The sequence below is a fragment of the Cottoperca gobio genome, chromosome 1 (genome assembly GCF_900634415.1).
Source record: "Cottoperca gobio chromosome 1, fCotGob3.1, whole genome shotgun sequence".
Lineage (NCBI taxonomy): Eukaryota > Metazoa > Chordata > Actinopteri > Perciformes > Bovichtidae > Cottoperca > Cottoperca gobio.
This window is the reverse complement of record NC_041355.1, coordinates 12,572,681-12,586,917: the sequence shown is the minus strand read 5'-3', so window position 1 is coordinate 12,586,917 and position 14,237 is coordinate 12,572,681. Positions and strand designations below refer to the sequence as shown.

Genomic DNA, 14,237 nt, shown 5'->3' with positions numbered 1-14,237 from the left:
TAATAGATAATTGTTTATTGTAAACTTTTGGAAAGGCAGGGCTGAGTGAATACATCAAACTAAGCCTTGTGGCAAGCAGTTGTAATTGCATGGAAATTAACATCTGGGGCCCCATTATTGCATCTTCTACCAGGAACCACAACAAGGGTCAAATGGCTGTCGAACTTACTGTGACTGGAATATTATCTGCTCAGCACTCAATAAACGTTACTACTATAATACCTGGAGAATTGGGAAATTGAAAGCAATGCAGACAAGTTGGCGTGGGAATTATTTTGTACAGTAAGTCGTAAAACAATGGAATGTGGTGGGAACATTTTTCAGCATGCAAACAGCCTCACACACACTTTTTTTTAATCAATGTGAATATCAAAGCTAATGTTCATGACAAATAGCCAATATCTCAGCATTCAGTGTTTTGAGAATGAATCAGAAACTGGTCCTTTTAGACAAAGACAAACAAATGTACAGTCTACTATGTTATATACACTATTTACATATAGTTCAGTCTAATAAAAGCATCAATATTATTGCAAACCTCACCTATAACAATCCCCATCACAACTGACACCAAGTCGTTCAATGTCAATCAGCAAGCAACAAAAAATAGCTATATATGTAACTCACTCATGATACTCACCACTCATCAGCAGCCTACCCTCAGTTTTTAAAATATAAATATAGATAGATAGATATATATATTGATTTGCAAAAAGATGCAAACAAACGCAAATTAGCACTTTTGGTACAAAATTAAATGTTTTTCTTTTTTTATTCCCCAGAAGAGAAATTTACAGTGGAATGAAAATGCAAAAAAACTAAACATTTGCTAAAAAAGGTAAGCGTTCAAACATTTCTCTTTCCCGCCAAAACAAAACCATGACAGATTTTCAATAGATTTTCATTAACTTTATGCGAGTGGGAAAGCCTAATGTTGTGACTGGTCAAAATAGCTCTATATGTACCATGGGGATAAATGGGATAAAGGGTTGGACCCGGGTGCCCGAGGATCACCGTTGTTTGAGCAGCACTCTGTACATGGCGAAGCCTAGCACTGCAAACACTGTGGCCCCGACACTCGCACGCAGCCAGAAGGTTGAGCTCTTCAGGTCTGCTTGGCTTACATGTCTGTTGAACAGAGAGAAGCAGGTCCAGAGAGGGATTAAATAACGAGCCAGGAAGAAGGGAAGGACAGTAAAGAGTAAAAACATAAAGAGACGAGGTGTTGCTGAGAAGGATGATGTGAAAATAAATAACATGAACGTAAAGAAAATACAGAATGACAGAAGAGGGGATGCAGACTTGAAACATGGATATGTATGCTGAAGAAAAGAAACTGATGGAGGGACATGGAGGATTATAGTTCCGACATGAGAAAACAAGAAATGAGCTATGACGGCTCTGTGAGATGGGAAGGCTGAGGCACGGTCACACGAGAAGACAACAAGGAAGTTGACACCAAGCGAATGACAATGGGACTGAGATTAAAAAAGAAAACGTACACTCTTTCAAATCATACTGTAGTACAGGACGCTCACAAGCATTATCAAGGAAGGTAGATAGAAAATGAAGATATCAGAATGGTTTCTTAGACGGACTCGGACAGCATGAAACGAGGGGAAAAGAGAAAAGTGGCAGAAATCATGATGTTCAAAATGTAACTCTTTTATACTCAAATATCTGGGAAATTAGTAACTATAAAAAAATAAAATAAAAAAGGCAAGCAACAATAAGGAGAAATGACAAGCTTGATGTGACCATGACGACAAATCTGAAAAGTGATCAGAGGTAGAGAGAGGGTTGTAAAAGACCTTCTGAGTACGACAGTGTAGAGTTTGGCTCTGACCGTCTGCAGCAGCTCAGAGTTGAGGAAGTTCTGACACAAGCAGAAGGTGCACCGGTTACAAGTGCACATGCAGCGCAGCCGGGCGTGGCTGAGGAGAGATATAGGGAAGACAAGCACCAACCCACAGTTTATATATAAAACACACAAGAGGAAGAAAGGTCAAATAGAGTTAAAAGATGCCACCACCACCAAGAAATTAGTAGTTTGCGGCCAATCGCCTGAGAGACAGAGTCTATGAACAACGATGAAAACAGATAAACTGTCAATGAGATGCAATGGGATTATATAACTTTTTGTAAAAAAAAGGAACACAAATCTAATCTCTGGAATATTCTCAAAATACAATATTCAGAATATTTTTATTATTTTCAAATTAACGCAATCTTTGAATTCACAGTGATTAAAGCATATTCTTATAAATAAAAGTCATTTCTACACAAATAAAAAAACTCTGCCCACAGAAGGATGTAACACATTTGTTTAGACTAGTGCTACAAAGATAAAATCCATAAATCAACTAATGGAAACTATTTTTAATATCGGTTCGAGTCATTTCTTAAGAAAAGTGTCACAATTCTCTGCTTCCAACTTCTTAAATGTGAATATTTTCAGTTTGTTTTTATCCTCTATGACAGTAAACTGAATATCTTTGAGTTGTGTAGAAAACAAAACATTTGAGGACATCATCTTGGGCTTTGGTAAACACTGATCGACAGTTTTTTACTATTTCCTGACATATTATAGACCAAACAACTAATGTGTAAAAAAGATAGTTGACAGATTAATAAACTAGTTCCAGGCCTAGTTTAAACTCAAATATATTCTGAATCTTAGAAAAGTAAATCAACTCGGCTGTGGATTAAATAAGAGCTGGTGTGGTTTGTGGAATTATGCAACGGTGTGTTGACAGCACACTGCAACCTGACTGACTGCAGGAGAGTGCGCCTCTGGGAGAGATCAGCACTAATGCTCAGCAGGTAAACCCATTTACCCCGAGTGCAAAACACTGTGGCATCAGATTTGAAAGGGCAGTGAAGTGCATTAATGTAGACTGAAGTGCATCATGTCTGATACTGACACTCGCAGAGCGTAGGAGCATCCCCACAGGGAGCAGGTTTATCCTGAGGCATGGAGTAAAGTCACAGAAATGACACCTAGCAGAGCGTGGTAATGGAAAGATAAGTTGGACTACAAAAGGAAAACAGACCTACCAATTATGACCCATCTGCAGAAATTAATCTCACAGCGGACAAAAAATACAATTTAAAACTTTAGGTTAAAAAACAAAACCCTGTCTGTTTAATAGGAGCAAATAAGCACTCAGTCCACTTAGACATAGCTTTAAGTAGGCCTAAGGTCAAACACTAACGTCTTGAGTGTCTCTTTTTCTAGTCAGGTCATCTCTCCTAAACATATCGCTCATCTCTTACCGGAGCTGACGGCCCACAGCTGCACGGAAGAGTTAAGATGGGCTCAGTGTATTCAGACTGACGGGGTCAGGGAGATGTGTCGACTAGGATTTGAGGCGCTCTGTATTCACTTGTACTGTTCATTATCTGTTCTCCTTGTACATCTAATAAACCTTCAGCGCAAGGCATCACTTTGGCCTCCTGCAGCTTCTTTGATTTCCTGTACTCTGCTCATTAATGTTTCCTCCCACCACCTGTAGCTGAGGAATTACAGGACTCGTTGGACAGTGGAATTTTCCATAGAGCTCGGGGGGATGTATAAATGTATTATGTGAATATATCTCCCAGCATCTACAGCTACATAGGCAATTAGAAAATAAAGGCATTCTGTAATCTTTCTGAAGGAGCCACAAGATTACAGCTGCAGCTTCCAAACTGCAATTTCATTTTTTAGACCATTGGGAGCAAAGAATTGAAGTTTTCTTTTTCTTGCTTCTGTTAAGAAATAGACAATGACTTTGCTTAAAAACAAGTGAGCAGGAGCTGGGTGGCTATGATATCAGTTGCAGCTCCATATAACCCTTACTTGTATCCATTTAAATGACTGCTTAGTAATAAAGTTCTTAAAATCAGTTAACTCTGCTCCCATGTTGGGCACCTAATGGGAGAAAATGACAAATCCAGATGAAGTGTCTCCTCCCTACTTACGGGTGCATGGCCATCGTGGTAAGTTTGGTGTAGATGTCTTTGCTGGGTGCCGCTGCAGTGTTACAGGTGAAGGACTGGGGAGGCGGCATCTTGTGCCTCCTACAGAAGTCCAGAGGACTGCAGCCGTACATCTGTTTGATCTCCGGCAGGTCTGACTTGGCTGCTATCATCATACATGGAATCTTGCTGTCCATGAAGTATTGCTGAGCAGGGAAAGAGAGGGTGAGTGTGGTCAGTGTGAGAAATAATCGTGGGCAAAAACACAGTCAAGGGGGTGAAAAACATTGTGTTGTTGTGTATGTAAATGCTTACAAACATCGTGGGGAAATAATTACCCAAATCTGCTGTAAAATTGCATTTGACTCTTGATATAATTCACACGCAGTTTTACCTTGAAGACTTTGGCGCAGTATTCAAAGGAGTAAGGGTTGCCGACATCATACACCAGGCAGACAATGTCGCAGGCCAGCTCAGCATCAGACAAGTAGTCGAAGTCAGGGAACACTTCGTGCAGCTGAGAGAAGGGGAGAGACAGTTAGAACACTGCTGAGCTTCAACATTAGTCACATGGTAGATAGTCGCCAATGTTCTCTGTATCACTGTGGCCAGCTGAAGCGGCCTGGTTTACTACAGCCATCTTTTTCTGGCATTAATGGATGGTGGAAAGAACCCCAGGGAGAGTTGCTTTGTCTTTATTCGTTCCACTTCATGTCCTTTTATACGACTAGAATAATATGTTATATAAAACATAATGTGAACATGTGATTGCTGAATTATTATTAATAGAATTATTGTCTCTGGAGAAGCTGCATTTACTCACAAGTCATAACCGCCAAACAAATGCTAGTAATTCAAGTAGTATTAGAGGTATTTTTGATACTCACAAGAAGGTATTTCTCCTGGCCGTAAACGTAGGTTGTGCTGATGGCATAGTAGGATTTGTGTTCCTCTTTAATAGTTTTTTGGCGCTGAGAGAAGAGAAGAAACATCCCGTGAAAGCAGATCAGGACATGACACTGACTGTAAACTATGATTTAAAGCAGCAATTTCTCAGTCAAGATTGATACTATCACATATATGCAAGAAAGAGTAGTGTGTTGTAATAGTACACAAGTGTAGTCTATGAATATCTGGAGTACTTTCATTTGTTAAGTTTATGTAATGATTATTCCCGTGTCTGTGGGGTGGAAGGCTTGTGAAGGAGTAAAACCAACACTGTTTATTTAAATCTGGAACATTGTGAAATATCTGTGAGGGCAAAGTAGGCATTCAAATGTGTCCTACTGTTTATTTCCGTTTACCATGAGGTTTCTCCCCAGGAAGGCTTGGAGGAAGCCGCTCTTGCCACTGCCAATGTCTCCAAAGACATTACAGCGGAAGACGCTGCGCTGGGTCTGCTTCTTCTTCAGGTCAATCTTCTTATCTCTGGTCACTACAGGAGAGGAGGGGAACACACACACACACACAAACACACACACACACACACACACACACACACACACACACGATCAGTACAGACTGCTGCTGTATGCAACACATGCCTGCAGTCAGCAACAACTGTCCAAAGGTTTATGACGGTGTTGATTTACTGAGGTGGATACTGACTGCTTGAGTGATCGGTAAAATAGTTAAATGACGTATAAAGCAATTACCCGATGAGCTTATGAAGGTGAATACTACTCCCAAGCATTATAATGTATGAAGGTATATGACAACTATATTTGTTTTAATACAATTTACTTTAAAAACGGATCTAGAGCTCATGATTTATTATAAAAATGGAAGAAGATGTGATAATCCACCTGTAATTCCTGCTGCATGGGACTCCTGCTCAGCAATTATTGAGTAACCGAGGTAACCCAAATACTCCAGGCATCGTTGGACATCCAGATATGTTGTTAACCTGAACAAATGTAAGATTAAGGCAAAATAGACTTGATGAGAGATGTACATTAAAGCTATAAAAAATAGTTCATTATAAACTAAACTAAAACACAGCTGGAAGCCACCATGTGTAGAAGTCAGTATCAGTTTCATAACAAGTTGTGTGTCTGTTGACAAATGATACAATTGGTGGCATCTTTGCAGCATCTTCAGTACTCAGATGAGACACAGCATCATATTTGATACTACCACCAGAGGGCACCAGAGTCAGAAATGTTCAAATTCTACACACACTGGTTTAAACGTAACTCATGGCCACTTACGTCCACTGGGAGAGATATCCCTGGTAGGTGATCCAGCCCTGGTCATTAGTGCAAACTGTGTTATTGACATCTGGACCCCAGGGCATGTAGGGAAAAACATCAAACAGGTCCCTCGTCTCGTCTGGTGACAAGGCACAGTCCCGGTCCTGATAACACACAAAGGTTGGTTACCGTTGGCAACAGGATTGCGAACTACGGCAAAATATGGAAAATGGTGCTTGAATCCGAACTAACCCTTTAAAAACACCAAAGGTAAAATGACTCTTTGTCAAAAAGAGTCTGGCAGTTGTCAAAATATTCTAATTTTATCCTACACTTAAATATTGTTTTGTTTTTTTAGGTGGGGCTTTTGTTTATGTGGCTAAAATTAAGTTTTGCTGCTGTCCCAATCCACAGTCCCGTCTGATTCTCCAAACCAGCCATCTACTGTAGGTAATACACAGACTATAAATAAGCACAACCCCGCTTCAGAAGATCCGCACTATCCGTTAAAAAGAACAAATATTTCAGAACGACAGAATCAAACGAGGAAAACAAACGTGACTGAAGCACACATTCACAGTTGGACACTAATCACTGCGACAGAAAGCAGATTATGGTACGAGTTGACAATTTCACTCTTTGACTTTCATTTTAAGCTCGCGGCTAATTCTCCTGTCAATCCCTCCTCAGTCCTCAGTGGCAACACGGTAAATCGCCTCTCAGCAGGTGGTCAGTGTTGGCTACGGGAGGGTGTTTTCGGTTTTGTGCGGGGTTTCGTACTGAGCAGCTTTCTGTGAAAGCCTCTCCAGGGCAGAGGGTGAAGTAAATTCAGAACCAGGGTTAAAGGATTGTACCTTGTCATGTTTGTCAAAGACGCTCTGGAGAAAGAGGTAGGCATTATGGTTGAGCTCCGTGGTGCAGTCGGGAGGAAGTTTCAACCTAGAGACAGTGAAATATTTCAAAGTTAATGTTAACACAAAACAAACACAGAATACATTTCTACAAGAGTTTAAATAGGAGGACACATATTACAGTTCACTTATACAAGTAGTAGTCCTCAGTAGACATACGAGTAGGTGTGATGAAAATGTGTAATAACTAGTGTTAAGTACTACAATTAGAATCTGTTCAAGGGTCCCTTATACAATGAGCAATAATAAGGCTTTTACCTGAATTCAAATTATGCATCATTTGCAGCCCTTTGTTGACTTTTAAAATGCTCAATCAAGATTAGATGAAATCAATTGAAAATGGAAGCGAATAGTCGAATCTTCATTTTGAAACTGAACGGCCAAATCTGATTGGGTTACAGCTCTACTTTTAATAATAAATGCTCATGGGATGAATTTTGTGCTGGGTGACCAAAAGAAATGAAGACTGAGACTCACGGAGGGAAGAGGTAGTCCTGATTTAACTCCAAGTCATCGTCGTACCCGAACCTCCTCAGCACCGTCCATGTTGTTTCATGGCGACCCCGCTGGATGAACAGAGTGTGGAGGAAGAGGAAGCCTGGAGAGGAATACCGCAGAAGTATCAAACAACAGTCAGGAATAATGTGACGAGAGATTAGTGCGTACGTAAACATGAAGAGGAGGCCGGTCCCTCTCTTCCTACCTTTCAGAGTGAGTCCGTTGTCGCACACTCCATCGCTCAAATTCTTCCTCACCACATTTTTTACATCCTCCAATGCCTGAGACTCCAGTGGGGCGTTGAAGCACGTCCGCTGTGAGCGGTCAGACAAAAGCATCATTGTTGTTGAATGGAGACAAAAAAGGTCCCGTGCAAATGTACTAAATCCATTGTTCACTTCGTCAGCTACAGGCAGCGGTCGTCAGTTGACTTACCTGGAAGAAGTTGAGCTCGCTATCATTGAGGATCCCGTCATTGTCCAGGTCAGACACTTTGAAGATTCGAGTCAAGGCTTTGACACACAGGTGCTTCATCTGGCAGAAAGAAAAGGCAAATCAAAAGTTCCATCAACAAAATTATTTTTGTAATTCAACTTTTTGCTTAAACCCCAAAAGTGACATATTTGGTTTTCAGCCTTGAAACAGCTAGAACATTGAAATGCTGCATTACATAGCTCTGTAATATATAAAGTCATAGAGGTTATTTCTAGAGGCATTCTTTTCTTGACTGCAACACGAGTGGTGAAGAATTCACACAGTATATTTCTGCTCTTACGTCTTTCTTCTCCGGACAGTAAAGAGGACCTGTTGGGTGCAGAACTGCCTTTTGGGCGTAGTAGAACAGCTCTGAGATGTTCTTCAGGTTCTTTGCTGAACACTATAAAAAAAAAAAACAAGAAAAGGGAGTTTGGTTATAAATTATAGACATATATACTGCTTTTCAATATGCTCTATAAAACACACTTGTTGCATATAAACAACTTTGCAACCCTGAGAAAACACAGTGTCGGGGCATCCCTGCTCACGCACCTGGGTCTGTGTGTATAAATCTGTATTACTGTACAATTGTTTGTGGGAGCTAAGCCAGGGCCAGACAGCGTATTAACACGCAGGATCTTTCTGAGCGACACGCCTGGTGTAATTAATCCGTCTGAAATAAAACACACTGACTTAACCTCAAGTCAAGTGTCAAATCCTCCGGCACAATGGTTTGGCTTCCTCCTTGTAAACAAAAAACTGTTCTTTGTATGTTGCACTTACGTTAGTTTGGCTTATTTGTAGCTAGTAGTTGAATTCATATTCTATTGTTTCTGTATGTTGCACATTTGTTTGCCTTATTTGAAGCTATTGTTCTGCACTTAAAGGATTTCACCTATTTGAAGCTGATGTACTTGCGAGATTCTTGCTGCTGTATCTTCATGATTGTTTGCACTTATTGTAAGTCGCTTTGGACAAAAGTGTCAGATAAATGAACTGTCATGTAATGTAAACACTGTATATGTATATAGTTAAAATAGAATCCATCATGGAAAGTATCCAAAAGGGCAGCAATAGAGATTTACAAAAGGTCTCAATTAGAGTTAATGTATACTTGACAACCAGTGAGGAGATTATCTATAAGCTGCAGACACATTACTGACAGCTGACAAAGTGACGTACTGTATCGGAGAAGCACATGTTCAGTGCTCGATAGTGAGGATCATAAACGTGTAAGAGCAAAGGTTGTAAAGTCTTTACTTTAGTGAGAGGTCACTGTAAGATAATATTCTTAATGTGGGCCATCTCTATTCTGTTGACAATCTGTTTCTATATTGTCCTCATGTGAAAACAATTTAGATTTTAACTGTTTTTACACAAACTTAAGGGTCTTCAATGGGCTGATAAAACCCTTAAAATCACAGCCAATTAAAAAAAGGTCTAAAACAATCTCTCTTGAATCCTGAACGGTTTCCATCCAACAGTTATTGTTGAAAAAGCTTCTTCCCTTCTTTTTGTTCCAGTTTAATAACAATAGTAGAAGATATTGATTTCCATTTCCATCCCTTTTGACCTTGTGTACTGGGCAACAAACTTGTTGTCTGCCTGCTGTCTGAATCAATAGCATTGCTACTGCATTACTTGAATATGGAAGCATTTATCATCAGCTAAATCAAAACAGATCAGTACTCGCACTTCATTGTTTTACTGTTCAGAAACAGCGGGAACGGTCACTCTCTCACCTCGACACACGTCTCTATCTCACTGTGCTGGTTCATGATGGGCAGTATGGTCTCCATGCTGCTGTGTTCCACCAGGTCCGACTTGTTCCCCACCAGAATCAGAGGAACCCTGGACGCATCAACAACAACACACACATCATTGTGTTAATACTAATAAAAACACAACATTTAAAAGATACGTTTTGTTTTATGCAAAAGAGTATTTTTCTTTTGATGTATTTTAGTATTTTTCCTCTCTGAAAAGCAGTGACTCATTTCACGGGGGAAGTCTCCTCGTGTGAGATGTTGCATTACTTCAGCTCCCTGCTTACAGAGAAGCCTTTGTGATAACTTTTCCACCCCGGGACTGGAGGTCATCACTTCAAACATGAGCAGAAAAATTCCATGACCGTCATTTTGCTACAGAAAACGGTCTTTTGCAGACTCTCCCCAATATTTCATTGTCTAAAACTGAGCTGACACAGAAACTATTTTTATACAAGTTCCCACCTGCTGTCCTTGTCCGTGTTCTCAGTGATGAGGGGGATCCAGTGGCTCGTCACCTATGGAAAACCAAAAGATAAATCACCACTTTGAGAGACAACTTCTAATGCACGAGTGTCACATGAGTCCCAGCGACAGCCTCACACATTTTAATGTTTAACTGCAATACAAACTAATTATTGCAATGCTAGCCACAGAGGTATCTCACCTTTTCTATGGACGTCTTGTTGTTGACAGCGTAGACAATGCAAATCACATTTGCCTATGAGAAAGATCAACACAGACACCCATTAGGCTTATAACTGAAGTCAGCACTTCAGGAGAGTTAACAGGAGAGCATAATGTACTGACTGACCTTGGAGATCTCCTGAAACAACTGCTCATCCGTCTGCTCTGCCTCTGAAGGAGAAAGACTACAGTTAAAACCAGGAAAGTGCTCTTCTTCGTCAATTTGCCAGGCACAAAAAAAGGCAATGACATTTGTATATCTATGCTTTCACAACACAACAACACAATCTAAAAACAAAAGGCTTAAAGTACCTGAATAGTCCACAATGTGTGTGGGAACTCTCTCTGGTGTGACATCTGCAGGTATGGTGATTTCCTCAGCTCGGTAAGGAACCTAGGAAAAGTCATTTTTGGATTAGCCCCGTGATTCGGATCTGCTCCAAAATTCAAAAGGTTCTTCTTCAGCCCGTGCTACACCTGTCTATAAAGTTTCATGAAAATCAGGCCAGTAGTTGTTTCGTAATCCTGCTGACAAACAAACATACCGAACCCAAAACATAACATCCTTGGCGGAGGTAATAATATGGTCAATTCAATGGTGTTAAACTCCACCAAAAGGTAGATATTCATTAAATTTGAGGTGGAGAGGCATCATCAAGGTTTCCAACATCTGATTATGATCATTTATCCATACCACTTTGGGGAATTCCTCGCTGACCAGGGACATGATGAGAGACGTCTTCCCCACTTTGGCTGTTGAGGGGCGAAAGAGAGAAGAGGAGTGATAGTTGAGACACATTCTTCAGTCGATCTTAGCATACGCTTCATCACATTTGTTTACAAACTAAGTACAAATCATTATTAATATTGTAGCTGTGGGACGATTATTAATTTAACATGAAAATAACGGTCATCTGGGCCATGTGACTGGACACAGATTTCCCATCATGGACATTACAAACATCTGTTTTAAAATGATTGGCAGCCTACTCCATGGCTTCCTATTACTAAGGCAGCAACCTTCAATAAAATACTAACTTTATTCGGTTCAGTGAAAACAACATAATTCCCAAAACATCTGTGCATCCTGTGGAGAAGCACCCACAATGTGAAGACGGTGGAAAGATTGAAAATAAGATTATCTCATGTGTGAAATTCCCTTTCCCTGAAAATATCAATGACATTCCATGAATTCAATGACCGGAGTAAAAAGTGATGGGCAGATCACGTGACAGCTTCAAAGTGCTTTTTTCGTAAGATTATCTATTTGCTGACTGTAGTGATTTAAATGTAAGATTCAGGAACACAGTCCGCTTTAAAATATAGGTTAAATGTTCATTTTAAGTGAGCAACATTTGTTGTTTATGTTATGTTAGTTAGTTAGTTAGGAGGTTAATTGTGTAATGGGGAAAGAAAATATCTACAGTTTTTAAAGAAAAGCTGTATATGTTTTTCCCATGATATGCAGCAATAGCACTAAGTTACAGAGACAAGTTAAAACAGAATAATGCAAAACATGTCACAAAATCGCCATCATCATCAGAAGATGGTGGTGTTTCATCACTCTGCTGGTAGCATCAGTGCAGAGTGAACACTGACGCTGCACACCAGCACACTGTAAATGCATGTAGCTTTACTTACGCTCTCCCACTAATAATATCCTCACGTCCTTGCGCATCTTCTTCAGCGTCGACAAACTGACTTGTGTGAAACATTTATGCTTCTGTCTAGATGAAGGGTACACGCAGGCAGCTCTCCTCGGCCTGACTCGCTTGCTAACAGCTAGGTTCGCATGACAGCTCCGGTTTACACTGGTTCAGAACAGGCGGTACACGGTAACGTTAGAGAGCTGTACAAACCGGTAGATATCCGGGATACTAACAAGGTGTTTTTACTGTACTCCACCTGCCAGGCTCAGTCAGACAGACACGGCTGCTGTGTTCAGACAGCTAATCTTCAGCACAAGCTTGACAAGAGCGTTAGCGGGCGCTAGCAAACGTGCGTTCCGTCACGCCCCTCCTGACTGTGATGGCGAGCAAAGATCGTATATTGTTAACGGAGTCACGTAAAAAGTCGCCCATCCACTCGTCCTGCAAGAGCTTGTGCAGTGGAAAATATGGAAGATGGGCTTCCATATTTTTCTGACAAACACTGCACAAGCTCTTCTGAAAGTAAAATAAAAAATTAGATTAAAACTTTTTAAAAAATATATAAAATAATGAGAAACTTTCTCAAATGAATGACTTAATAAATAATGGGAAACAACATTCAACTTTCTCAATATTTATTTATATTATTTTAAGGTAGGCCTACTAACTCAATATTTAGAGAAGGCATTTCATTATGTTGCAAGATATTGGACATAGGCCTACAGGGTTATTCTTGGGTTGTCAAGTAGGTTCAGAGTCATTAAGCCTTTGTCATCTCTCGACCTTTCCATTCCAAGCAGGAGGATAAAGTATATGACCAAATGCCATGATACAGAGACTTAGTTATATAAACAAAGGTTATGCGCAGATGTGTGATTATTCAATGTATATATTAATTAAAGGGTTAAAGGGTTTGGAATGCTCTGATATTGACATGAATGGTGGTGATGGTCTAGTGGTGCAGCTTCCAAACAAACACCAAATGATTGTGAGTTCAATACCAGGGCTGACTCCATAAGCAAGGTACTTAACCCTGAGTTGCTCCAGGGAGACTGTCCCTGTAGTTAGTTCACTGGAAATCGCTCTGGATAAGAGTGTCTGCTAAATGGCTTGTAAAATAAAGTAATGACCACTTCGAAGTATGTATTAATAGGTAAACCACATATAAGTATTGTAATAGCAATTTAAATGTCTACTGTTTTAATTTTATAAGTTTCCTATGTTAAACAAGCCAACTGCCATTTGATGCTAACATAGGAGTGCCGGTCAAATCAAACCAGGGCCAACTGCCATTTCATGTTAATACAAGACAGACGCATCCTGATTAGACTGATTAACTAACAAAAGACAGGACACACCCAAATCCTGATCAAACTGATTAACTAACAAAAGACAGGACACACCCAAATCCTGATCAAACTGATTAACACACTGAGACAGAATATTGAGTGTATCACCCAATATCCTGTTTACATAACTATTACCTTACAAGCATCGAAGGGCAGTTTGGCTCGGCCCCCTGTGGTTTTTCATCACCTCGTCTCCAAACCAAATTGTATAAAATGCCTATGTGTCTTCTTCCAAACTGTGCCCTTCCATAGATTACGCTGTATTCTGTGAAACTGGTGCCATTTGTGGCCACAAATAAATGCACAAAGACAACTCTGTCTCTATCACCATTTATTTGATTTTATATACATCTCTCCAGAGTAAAGCAGGAAAACTTCCACAACAGTATTTGGAATGTTCTGTCAATGACTCACTAGAGAGGCAACAGTGTCTTGTACAGGCATGTATCTAAACACCCAGAGAGAGAGGAGCAAAGGTGGGGGACTATATAAGAAACCTTTTGGCACATACCCAGGGTTACTTCCTCTGAACTCTGAATCTTCAGAGTTCTTTCTATACTGACTCTACCAATGGACGACTGAAGTGGACCGACCTCAAAGACTTTTGACAAAGTCGTGAGGGGCCCGGATGCCTTCGTCCGGCAGAAAGGATAGGATTGCAAGGCCAGCGATCCGACCTCTCTCCCCCCAACTGATAAATAGATTAAATAGTACAGCAGGTAGGTGTGAGGAATTATATCATGATTAA

General features: G+C 40.3%; 1 protein-coding gene across 2 annotated transcripts; it reads right to left on the bottom strand.

Annotated features, from left to right (window-relative positions):
* rhot1b (ras homolog family member T1) lies at nt 1–12,533 on the bottom strand. 2 transcript variants are annotated; one of them, XM_029434327.1, is made up of 20 exons: nt 12,133–12,533; nt 11,186–11,244; nt 10,804–10,885; nt 10,619–10,662; nt 10,472–10,525; nt 10,270–10,322; nt 9,781–9,889; nt 8,337–8,438; nt 7,997–8,095; nt 7,767–7,875; nt 7,541–7,661; nt 7,007–7,091; nt 6,171–6,316; nt 5,766–5,866; nt 5,265–5,395; nt 4,848–4,931; nt 4,355–4,477; nt 3,964–4,166; nt 1,812–1,934; nt 1–1,128 (listed from the first exon to the last, which is right to left on the bottom strand). In XM_029434327.1, the coding sequence occupies exons 1-20, from the start codon at nt 12,167–12,169 to the stop codon at nt 1,011–1,013; spliced, it is 1,983 nt and encodes a 660-aa protein (XP_029290187.1). In that variant the 5' UTR covers nt 12,170–12,533; the 3' UTR covers nt 1–1,010. The 2 variants fall into 2 exon arrangements, with proteins under 2 accessions (XP_029290187.1, XP_029290195.1); XM_029434335.1 differs by lacking the exon at nt 1,812–1,934 and having other exon boundaries at nt 990–1,128; nt 12,133–12,532.
* Nucleotides 12,534–14,237: the final 1,704 nt, after the last annotated feature.